Source organism: Gymnoscopelus braueri (genome assembly GCF_963280865.1).
Source record: "Gymnoscopelus braueri genome assembly, chromosome: 16".
Classification (NCBI taxonomy): domain Eukaryota; kingdom Metazoa; phylum Chordata; class Actinopteri; order Myctophiformes; family Myctophidae; genus Gymnoscopelus; species Gymnoscopelus braueri.
Genome location: NC_137616.1, coordinates 30,149,797 through 30,162,205, shown reverse-complemented (window position 1 = coordinate 30,162,205; position 12,409 = coordinate 30,149,797). Strand labels below are relative to the sequence as shown.

General features: G+C 41.4%; 1 protein-coding gene across 1 annotated transcript in view; it reads left to right on the top strand.

Annotated features, from left to right (window-relative positions):
- The window catches only part of snap25a (synaptosome associated protein 25a), a 45,317-nt gene extending 32,908 nt beyond the window's left edge, over window positions 1-12,409 (top strand). The window contains exons 5-8 of the mRNA XM_080454125.1: window positions 2,453-2,570; window positions 7,727-7,843; window positions 9,552-9,696; window positions 10,353-12,409. Of these exons, the coding sequence (XP_080310251.1) occupies window positions 2,453-2,570; window positions 7,727-7,843; window positions 9,552-9,696; window positions 10,353-10,421 (449 nt within the window). The 3' untranslated portion in view covers window positions 10,422-12,409. The remainder of the gene's footprint in view (window positions 1-2,452; window positions 2,571-7,726; window positions 7,844-9,551; window positions 9,697-10,352) is intronic.

Here is a 12,409-nt window from a genome sequence, read left to right as displayed (position 1 = left end):
TTCTGTACAAAAAATCGTAGCAAGACGTGTGTCCATAGTATAACCTGTTCAAAGTCTTAATCTGGCCTTAAATTCTGCTGTGGCTGTCTCTGATAGTTTTAATGGCCATAACAGGTCTGAGATAGCTAGATAGGCCACCACCACCTGATTGACGTGCCATGCGTATAACGATGGAAAAGAGAGGTAAAAACAAACGATCGACTTAGCTGGTAACGACAAAATACTCACTCACTTCTCTATCAATCCATCAGTTACTTTTGTACAATCCCTGGTTCAATGCAGTCTGTCAATTTTTGACCTCTGATTGTATTACAAAACTAACACATAATTGTTATGCAGAAAATGTGGTCCATGCACTGTACCATATCAATAATATTGTGCATTAGTTGCACTATATTAAACTTTCATACACACACTAAACTGGTTAATAAAAGATTGGACACTGTTAAAATGTAAGAAGATAATATACTATCTTATGCAAATATGTTCTATGGCAGTTTACCTCTGAAGTCTGTGCTGCAGTTGGCACCGTTTGTGTTGAGACAGACTGATGATGTGATTGCCTCGCAGTCGGCTGTCTTCAGCTCTAACCCAGCTGTCCAATTGGCTCGAGAGACCATAAAACCGTCCAACCATCCCGTGAGGCAAAAGACCTTCTGTTAATTACTGTACACCAACACTGACTTCCCCCTGGAGGGACAAAACTTCTATACCCCCCCCCATCTCCCAATCCTCCAGTCATTCATCTATTCCTAATCCCTGTCCCCCAGTGCAACAGTACTTCTGTAGGATCAGCACCCAAAAGTCAATTGAAGGTGTCATTAAGCTGAGCTAACTATGGTCCTGGTTTATTGGCCTTTGTCAATATAACCCTACAAGAGTAGAAACTTCAGATGAAATAATGGAAGCATTTGAGAAAATATGCCTTACAGACCAAGTGCATTTTTACTTTTTGAATAAGTCTCAATTATGCTAATCTCACTTTAGCTACTTCTTGTATAGAATAATGTTGCTGATTCTGAACTAAGATCATTTCTTAGTTAAATAGATTAAATGCATGCATGTCTGCCAGGAATTGTACAAATCTGACAGTGTCAATGGACTACTTTTTGAATCTGCTCCATATATTACTGTTCCTCACCTTTCACACTGCTCTTGCACAACACTCTTCAACAATACAAGAGTGAAATCCCTGTGCATCATACACTATAGCATTGGTTTACCTTTCCACCAATCCACCACAAGAAACAGACAAAGACTCTCTTGACTCAAACAAGGAACATTTACTGTGTCCATAACCTTGACCCACAGCACCTACAAGTTCATCTGCCGTTCTCAACACTAGTCCTATTTAGTGGTTTGGATCAAAGACCTAATTATTATATAGAGTTAACACTTAATGGAGTTTGAACACTGGTGAACAGAGTGTTCTTTTTTGTGTTTGTTTTAATTAAACTTTAGAGACCCATCATCAAAGCTGACATTCTGCTCTTTTGCCTAAAGTTATTCTAAAAGTGCTAAATCCTTCTGACATTAGATGCCTCAATAGCCAAACTAATAAGATTGTAGATCAAAGCAGAGTTGAGAAATTGTGCATAACTTGAGGGCAAAAGTCAGTTTTCCATATTGCTAACAGAATGACAAACTATTTCTAATAAAGGATTATTTATATATATATATTTTTTTCCCACATGACAGAATTCAGTGATTGCTTCTCAATGCCTTGGATGCCCAGAACATGTCACAAGGAGAGACATGAGTGAAATCCATAAATGTCACCAGTGAAAGATTTCTATAAGCTGAAATCACTGAGGATATTGACAAATGACACAATCATTGTCACAGTTAAATGTTTTGCTTTATACCATTCTCAGGCCTAAAGATCCAGAGAGTGCACACAATTGTATTCAGGCACAACAAATCAATGCCTGCACTCGATAGAAATGTATTTTAGTTCAGTTATAGGAACCCTTCTCCCTTCCCCATGCGCACGCACGCACGCTACTATAGGGCCAATACAATATTCTTCATAACTCATATATTTCTGTCAACCGCTCAATAGACTTTATTCCACTACTGTCATTCCTTTGTCTTAACCAGAGCAACTCGATCGTGTTGAAGATGGCATGAACCATATCAACCGAGACATGAAGGAAGCCGAGAAAAATTTAAAAGATTTTGGGAAATGCTGTGGGCTTTTCATATGTCCGTGTAACAAGTAGGTACTGACAATATGCCCGGAAGGTTCTTTCAATATGTGGTGGCGTCCAGTTTTTCCTCTTTTTTTTTTGTTATACTTTTGTTCGTACTTTCTTTCATCACAGTGTCTGAAGTTGTTGTCTTCTCTCCCTTTGTCTTCTCTTTTTCTCTCTCCTTTCCCTCTCCTCTTTCCCGCCTTCTCTTTTTTCTCGTGCTTCATTCTATGGGGGATAAATGACTTGTGTTTAATCAGAGCAACTGGAGCGCATCGAGGAGGGAATGGACCAAATCAATAAGGACATGAAGGATGCAGAAAAGAATTTGAACGATCTAGGGAAATTCTGTGGTCTTTGCTCCTGTCCATGTAACAAGTAGGTGCTGCTTGCCTGCCTGCCTGCCTGCCATTTAAAACTAACAGAAAACACTGAAAATGAGGTAGAAGTGACAGCATAGTGGGCATCAGCCAAAAATCAACTGCTTCAGCTCTAACTCCGCCTCCAGCCTACTGACTCCTGGGGTGCTATGATCTGCTCTCGCTCACACGCGCACACACACACACACACACACACACACACACACACACACACACACACACACACACACACACACACACACACACACACACACACACACACACACACACACACACACACACACACACACACGTTCGCTCACATACTCACTCACTGTCAGTTTATCCAACCAAAATGCCTCCACACGCTCAGACAATATATACAAACGCATACAGAGATTAATGTGGGCACACAGACACACAAATACACAAAATGTCTGAGTGCCAGCGGCCCCAGGTCTTCATTTTGATTTGCTGCATTGGACCGGCCTCCAGACAATCCTTAATCCGCGGCTCCATGTCACAGCGCAGTCCACTGCTCAGAGCCATCATTAAATGTCTGGCTTATGAAAAGTGCATGGATGCTTCAAAAGTGGAACGCTGATTAATGTGCTCATATAACATACAAAAACATTTAACTCAGACATGCCATTTCAATTGACCTTGCCTTTACTCAGGCAGAAACTAACTAGACCTGTGCAAAACGAGCACCAAACGTTCGCTCAACCTAAGATCTGCTCCACTCAGCCACGGCTTTCCATCGAAGTGCCTCTTTGGGTGCTCTTCTGTCAAGTGTCCTTTTATATGTGCCATGTTCTCTTGAGCTAACACCTATTCACTCACAATGGGAATCATCTGCATACATGTGTAGCCATCATGGAAGTCCCATATCTCTGCTGCGCTACTGCAGTACTGTTTTGTGAGCCCCAAGAAGAATTATAAAATAATAAAAAAAAACATCCAACATTTATGAAGAAAAGTAAAGTGGACGTGCTTCGTCAGTGGATACCACTGTAGCGCATATCCAAAATGATAGTTAGAACTTAGAACTTAGTTTAATAGCAGGACTGGGTTTCCAAATGCATCTTGGCACACATCATTTTAAAGGAGCGCTTCACCAAAACAACAATGATGATTCACTGTATTATGCATAAAATATGTACATATTCCCCATAATATAAACGGTTTTCCAGAAAACTATTTGATTTAAATGTTATTAGAGCCTAATATTAAGCACAGCTAATTTAAACAGAAAAAAGTCTCATGGACAGCTACTGTCAACTAAATTCCAAATTTGATACACATACTGTGATTTAATTCACAGGATTGTTTAAGTAAAGAGTTCAATTCAAATATCTGTGAAAATGATAATTTTCATAGATTTTGCCAAAGGCTGCGACCAAAATTGAGTTGAGCTCAACTGTGGTGAAGTGCTCTTTTAATGCATCGGCTACCAATAACAATCCGATGATCTTGGTCCTGAAATGCCTCTGGGAAGCCCGACGCTGTTTTGACACTTCTCCTCATGCATGACCTTCTATCACTACTACCACGCCGCTTAACATCAAGTAGACCCAAGCCTTTTCACAGGCAACTAAACCTCTCTGTCCCACATTCCCCACCCTCTCTGAACGCACCCTTTCAGCCATTCTTTAAAATCACTAAGTGCCAATGATGCCTGCCAGTGGCATGCCCCTGTTGAATGCTCATGCATGCGATGATGGTGATGGTGATAATGATGATGATGACAGTGTTGTTGCTGATGATGATGCACCCCATAACGACAATGCCACACGTGATGACCTCTACGCTATAAGGTGGCGATGCTGACACAGTGAATGGGTTGCTGGTTGATGCTGATCAAATCCTTGTGTGTTTCATTTAACATGAGCAGGCCTGGGAGATGTCTTCTAGTTAGCTGGATAACAACTGTGGAATGGTTGAAGAGGTTGGAGATGAACGAGGGATAAACAGGAGGACAGAGAAAAGACTTGCAAGTGACAAACGGAACGACATTAGACTTAAGCAGTACTATTTTTACATCAGAAGGAAACAAAATAATAATTGGCCCTGGAATAAACATACTCGTTATTGAGTAAACTGTAGTCTCACAAATTATTTTACATCTGTTTAACCACTGTTAACCAACCTATTTTATACTTTGTTGTGCAATGGTGTTGCACGGCACAAATAGCCAACACGTGTGCGCTCGTAGATCGGCAATTTCCACTATTTTCGCCTGTGCGGCTGTGCCCCACAATTGGGATGTCAGAGACAGTGAGAAACGTACAGTTCCTGATCAGATCTGAGACTTGACCACTGAGAGAGAACATATATGGCACAACCCGGTGCATTTTCTCTACAGTGGCACTCTCCTGTGGAGCTCTGTGCTAAATTAGCCATTATCCTGTACTAGCTGTTCCACGCTACTGTTAGCTTAGGTCTCTCTTTCGCCTCAGGGGGGCTCGCAATTCACATACATGTAGGTCAACCCCATCAGATACCGCCATGATACCATGCCGGGAAGTTCACTGAAAAGGCAAAGATAGATGCAGAGATGCCTGCAAGAACAAAGAGAATCAAATTCTGTTGGAAGTTTTTTTCACTGGTTCGTGATTTATTGTTGCATATACACAGAGGGTACTGTAAATGGTGCACTAATGCCTTTGAAATCCCAGCTGTCTGTTCGATTTAGCTGACTCCAGGCATTTTTGGTGCTAATGCCTTTGGATCCAGGCTGTCTGCATGCCAGCTTTAGAGGAGTTTGATCGCCGTATAGATCAACTTGCAGGTCTCTCTGGGAATGAGTTCGATGGAACAACTTCACTTTCACCCAGGGATCTGCAGACATGTGTGATCTAATCAGATCATCTCTTGAAGGGAAGCTGATTAGGGAAACAGACTTTATCCATTCCAAGACAGCAGAGGAGATCCAAATAACACAGGGTAACAACCTGGAGGAGTGGAGTAGGGGGGAAAAGACAGCAAAGGAGAGGAGTGGAGACACGAGGAGGGGAGAGCCAGGGAGGGGAGGGAACGATGCTTAGTAAGGCACCAGAGGAAGAGAGTGAAGACAAAGAAAATAATATATCACACGAAGAGCAGAGGATTACTACAGGCAGTGTGTATTTACCACGCTGCTCCGTGTCAGCAGGGAGAGGGAGTCAACAGAATATTTGCCTCAGTCCATTTTATATTAATAAATCCAATGTAGGAGGCTAAGCACATCTCCATCTGAAACAACCACAATGCATCCTCAACAAAACCAACAGTACAAGCCGAGAAAAGGCAGAATATCAATGCAGAAATGGAAAGAAACTGAGGGACACAGAGAGAGAGAGAAGCTTGAGGTTTTGCCGTTTGAACAGAACAATAAATATATGGGAGTGTCGATGTTAAACAGAAGCTGACATATGATGTTGATATAGCCCTTGTATGCCTGACCGATCTGCCGTTTCATATCCCAAACCAACATGAATGCATGTATTTTTTCTAATGGTAGGGCCATTGAAAATGGCAATACAGTGAAATGATCCATCTTCTGAAAGCCAACCAGTGGAGCCCTATAAATGCAAAAGTCTCTTGCTGACTGACTAGCTAATCGTAGAGCAATCCTCCCTCCAGGCTAAGGGATGTTATGGCTAACTGCCCTTCCTGTACGGCCATGGTCGATTACATATCGCCGACCATGTTCCTGTATCCGTTGTTTGAAATTAAAAGCGTTTCATACATGCTCCAGCCATATACACGTTTTTGACCCAGTCTTATTGTACTTTTTTTTGGACAAAATAATGTGATGAAACACATGGACTACAGATTGCTACATTAGCACAGATGTAACTTGTTAGCCCATTGAACAGAAATCGTCTATTCTCGCTGGTTGACGACCCAATCATCCTGTCAGAACCTCGTCATATTATAATTCTCTCTACATTAATTATACATGATATGAAGGCTTATCAAAAGCAGCCCGACGTGGCTAATATAAGACCATTAATGATTCATAATTAACCAAAGTGGCTTTTCTCCATTGACTCCCTCCAGTTTCTTGTTTTTAATTCAGTTGTTAATTTTTTTCCCTTTTTTCCTTTTATTTGCAGTTTGTTCTTCACACTAATTGTTGTCTTTGTCTCCTCCTGATGATGTAACGCGTCCTGTGTTGTGTGTCTGCCAAAAGCTTTTGTCTCTTCTCTGTTCTCTGTCACACAGGGACACGTAACTGTGGAATGTAGGGTGGGGGTGGGTTGGGGATTGTTTGTGTGTATGGGGTGGAGGTGTATTTACCAATGTAACAGCATTAGAAATGGTAGCGGGTGGGGTATAAAGAAAAAACCAGCGGGTGGAGTGTTGGGAGGGTGCGGGGGTGTCTCGGTCGGGGGTCCCAATAACCGAGTCATCTCAAGTGTTGCAGCAGTCACCACGCATGCCTGTGTTACACATAAACCCTGGTTTGATTCCAGCTTGAGTGAAGGTATGTGACTCAGCGTACGAGGCTTGCCTGTTTTCCAGCAGTATGTTATATACCTAGGAGATATAACATCGTGGAGATTATGACTGTGGCGATGCCACATACAGTACAGTACTGCTGTATGATGACAGAAACCGCACCCAGACAAACCAAACCTACCTCCCCACTGATCTACCAGCCAATCCACGCCTGCTATGCTCTGCTTGACCTAATCTAGTCCTGTGTTGAGCTCACTTTGTACTTTGTCGTGCGGCCATACCGCTCGCCAGAAAATGACAGATTTACGGCGAGCGGCACGGTCGTATGGTGAAGCATGAGTTGGGCTTTAGTCATATATCTCTGTGCTGGATGCATGATTATCAAATAGCACGTCTGTATGTCAGCTGATCACACTGTAGACTTACATCTGATTTAGACTTCGTTGCACGACCCTTTCGTCTAACGACACCTTTTTCAGTTGTAAAAGCCTTTACAATTGAAAATGCAGTTTTTTTTGTCGAGCGAAAGGGTCGCGTCATGACGGAGTGTGAATTGGCCACTATTTACGTGCTGCTGCATTGCCTCAAATCCTAGGCTCTCTTCGTAGATATCTCAGTGACTATGCAAGTAAAGCGATGAGCGTAGAGTTGATGAATAACTGTTCCTCCTCTTCCTGCTCCTCGTCGTCACTTTCCTCCTGCTTCCTCTTCATCATCGGACGTGTCCAGGATGAAGACAAGCAGCAAGGCCTGGGGCAACAATCAGGATGGCGTGGTGGCCAGCCAGCCTGCCCGCGTCGTGGACGAACGTGAACAGATGGCCATCAGCGGGGGCTTCATCCGCAGGTGAGAGGGTTAATGACACTGGAGGGTGTGTGTGTGTCTTTAGGTAAATCCTCATCGTTAATTTAACTCAGAGAGTGTAAAAATGTACCCTTATGGGTCCATTTATGTCCATTTTTACACTCATGGAGTTAAAGCTACAATCCATAACTTTTAAGTGCATTGTCTCCCTCTGCCAATGGAGAGGGGTAATTGCAACAATGTCCGAACTACCACCAAGAACTCTGCCATTGTCAACCAGTAGGTGTCCTGCCCAACACCAGGGGACACTTACAGGGGACAGTCCCTGCGCGGGTCTGGTTTCTTAATCATGTGCTCTCCCGCTGGCTTTTTGACCATTACCATCCATTGCCAAGTACAACCTGTCCCGCCTGCAGTTTATTTTTGACCGACTGCTCCCATCCGCTGCCTGGCCCTGCAATGTTTTCATTGGGACCCAAATACAAACAGATAGACGATAAGGGACATAAAGGGGTGCAGGATTTGACCATTTCGGCACCACGGACAGAGACACAGTGGGCTTGGCTATTAATAGATCCATACTAATGGTAATGACAAAATTACATTCTCCTCCTCTACATTTACACACAAGATAGATATGTTCATGTCAACCAGAAGTAAAGCATAACCACACATGTTAAATAACGTGGGCCTGTTTTATATTAGCATAACGTTCTCTTGGCAAAACATCACTGCAAAGAAGACAAAAAGTTGTTCAAATGTGCAATAATTCACATAAATTGACAGGCAATTACACTGAAACCCTGTGATAGCCTACAAGGTACTATAATTGTATGGACATTTAAATTACTTTAAAACTAAAATTAAGGCATTTACTGAATTTCCAGATGACTAAAGTGTAATCCGGGCCTATTTCTGATAAATATCACTTTCTCAAGAAGAAGAATAGGGAGACCACCTCCAACCATAGTAGATGTACTACTTATATTGTAATAACATACTCTACCATACAGATAGGTTTAAATGTTTTATTCATAAAAATAAGTCACGGATTGGAGCTTTAAATGAACACTGCCAATTTGACTGTGTAGGAAGAAAAATTGGAGAGAGGGAGGATGCGTGTTTGTTGCGCGCACACACACACACACACACACACACACACACACACACACACACACACACACACACACACACACACACACACACACACACACACACACACACACACACACACACACACACACACACACACACACACACACACACACACACTGCTTAAACTGAGAGGAAATAAATTGTCCATCTGGTGAGGTGAGAATGTGGGATGTAAGGGAACCCTGGTGGGACCGGCAAGGGAGGAGAAAGAGACAGAGAGGTCAGAGGTCAGAGATGACCATCTGCAGGTGCCCAGGCATTTATGTGGAGAGAATGAGAATGCAGACGAAGCAAGACAGAGGGTGATTGAGGAGAAATGAAAAATCTAAAAACGTCACTCCTATTTCTTAACTTAGAAACTTTTTATTTTACATAAATATTATTGACAAGAATAAATTAACCTCAAGTGAAATCTATGGACATGGCAACGTGTGTGTGTGTGTGTGTGTGTGTGTGTGTGTGTGTGTGTGTGTGTGTGTGTGTGTGTGTGTGTGTGTGTGTGTGTGTGTGTGTGTGTGTGTGTGTGTGTATGTGTTGTACACGCACTACTCTTTCTAAATATACTTCCTATGTGCGTGTGACTGTGTGCATGCAGGGTAACAGACGATGCCCGGGAGAATGAGATGGATGAGAACCTGGAACAGGTGGGAGGTATCATTGGTAACCTGCGCCATATGGCACTGGACATGGGCAACGAGATCGATACTCAGAACCGCCAGATTGACAGGATCATGGATAAGGTACAGCCACATGCATTACATTAGTCTAGAGTACAGAGATATGTAGACTGTATGTATTAATTTGTATGTATTTTCAAGATTGTATTTTCAAGATTTTTCAAAATGTCCACACATTTTCAACAATTTTAAAAAATAGTGAAAAGATCTGCTTCTACAAGTTCACTACACATTGTGATGCGTTAGGAATTTGTGGCTCAGAAAGTAAAGTATAATTGTGAACATAATCAAGTGCGACTCCCGCTCGGTCTCAACTATTAGCTGCCGTTTCACTATTTGTGACAAACGATTGAAAATGGATCTTCATAGGGTCCCATAAGACACCTATAGTATAAGGGCCCTAATGAACCGCCCCTTACCACTTATGTAACCATCTGGATTCAAAGCCAAATCACACATGTGGGAAACTAAACATCTACCGCTCATTCAAAGCGGGAACCGCCCCTTGGCCAAGGGAGATATTAGGCTTCTGGGCTACAGGCAGGGCTACTCTGCTAATACTCCTAATGCAATAACATGAGGAGAACGCTACAACGCTGTTGTGACTTCAACAAAACTGATCTTGACCTCTTGCGAAGCTACCACGACAGCTACGCCGAAACACCGATACACCTATATCCTGACATTCTTATTTTTATTAATCTCTTCCTTCCACCCAGGCCGATTCCAACAAGACCAGGATTGACGAGGCCAACCAGCGTGCCACAAAGATGTTGGGCAGTGGCTAAGCTCCCTCTCGACCCCCCTAAGCCCGCACTGTCCTGCCGTGAGCGCCAACCTGCCATCAGGCGCCGACATGCTTTCATCATGGTATTGACCTTCTAGGTTTGCACACATGCACATATCACCTCCCCCGACCTGCCCCTCATTGTAAATGTCGTTCTGTCGTCTGTCGAGCTTTTTCAAAAATGATTGTCCTCGTAAAAAGATGATTTCTTTATACTCCGTATATCATTCTTTCCAAAGGTTGTATATAGTGCTGACTCGATGGCTCTCTAGCTCACCTGTGAAGTTTTTATTCTCTTTATCGAAAAATATATAGTATATATATATATATCATATATTATAATATAACATATATAATATATATATACAAAAGTACACTGCGCTGGATGACAAGTATAATAGGAATGCTCTACAAGCTGTTTTTTTTTTCTGTTTTTTTTTCTGAGTGTCGTCCTGGTAGAACTGTGTCGTTCCATTTAGGCTACTGTCATGCTCCTTATTTTGGTGTCGTCATACGAAAGGGAGAAGACCGATTGGATGAGAACAAAAACCACATGAATAAACATGTATCTAAGCGAGGGTCCAGGCTGATGGGGTTTACAAAGAGCACTTAACAATCAAAAACAAAGGCAGTCTTTGGTTTCATTGTTCTTTTTTTTCCCCTCATCGCAATCATAATGAGTTCCTGTTTAGACAATGTGCAACTAGATCTCTCTGTAGCTGTATTTGACATTGCATTCCAAGTGACGTGATTTGTGCGTTCTCTGCATGACAAATGGTAGATTTTAGAGCCTTATAACTAAAAAAACATGTCTGAAAAATACATATTAAAAAAAGATAACATGGCAGTAGCAAATTGACAAAAACGCATGCTCAGTATTAGGACACAGTTGATCGTTCCATACTCTACTACAAGTTTGCAATAGTGCCACTCTTTCTGTCTCTATATATTTATCTACTGTGACCATCTCGTTGTAAAATAATGCAAAAAGGGATAATAAAAAAAACAGGTGATGAGATCATGAGGGGAAAAAATGAGGACTTGGGGGTTGTATTGCAAAAAAATATATAAATAAAAAACAATGACCTGTTTTCTAAATGAATATGCAGTTCAGTGATGAAAATGTTGATTATGTGCTGAAAGATGGAGACTGGTTGTGTACTGTAACATAGGTTTTGGATGCTCTGAAAAAAACAAATGTTTGCAATGTAAAGCAAAGACACATATTTCTGAGAGACCTTACTTTTATAAAAAGACTGTATCTGTTGGTTTATTCTCACCGTGTGGTTTATTATTGGTTAAGAAAAACACAAAAATAATTATGAGAATAATTATGAACGACTATAAGACTCTGAAACAAGAAGAAAAAATGACATACAATGTTTTTTTTTGTTGCTTCTGAACTTTAGAGCTATGCACACCAAATCGCCAAAATGTGGAGTAGTTAGAACAAGATGAATAAATGCCTAAAATCCAGGAAAGACAACAATAGGTCAAACTGTATGATTGATGTCCTCTAACGCATGTAATATTAAAGACTCCCTCTCTGTATCCTGTCAGTGTGTAAAGTGGTGGACATTTTGTAGCTAGCTGAATTGATTAAAAGTAATGAACCCTAGTCACACACGTGTCTGTCTTTTTTGCTCCTGTCATTCGACAGCCTTTGGTTTCTGGACCACCAAGGAGCTCTGAGCAGACATCTTGGCTAGGGGATGTTATTTCTATAGCTTACTTATCAAAGAGAAATATTTTTGGTTTTGTATTTAATTTTTTTATTCCGTTTTATTGTAATTTTGCTTTCCTTGTTTTTTATTTTTTGGATTTGTCTTTTGTATTGTGATTTTTGTATGGTGATTATTGTTTTGCATTGTTTTGTAATGTTTTGTATTGTTGGTGGTGGTGTTGTATTATTTGTTTGAAATCAATAAAAGAAAGTGTTTGACATAAGCCAACTAGTTTATTTACAGGGGATCTATCTGTGTGGTCTAA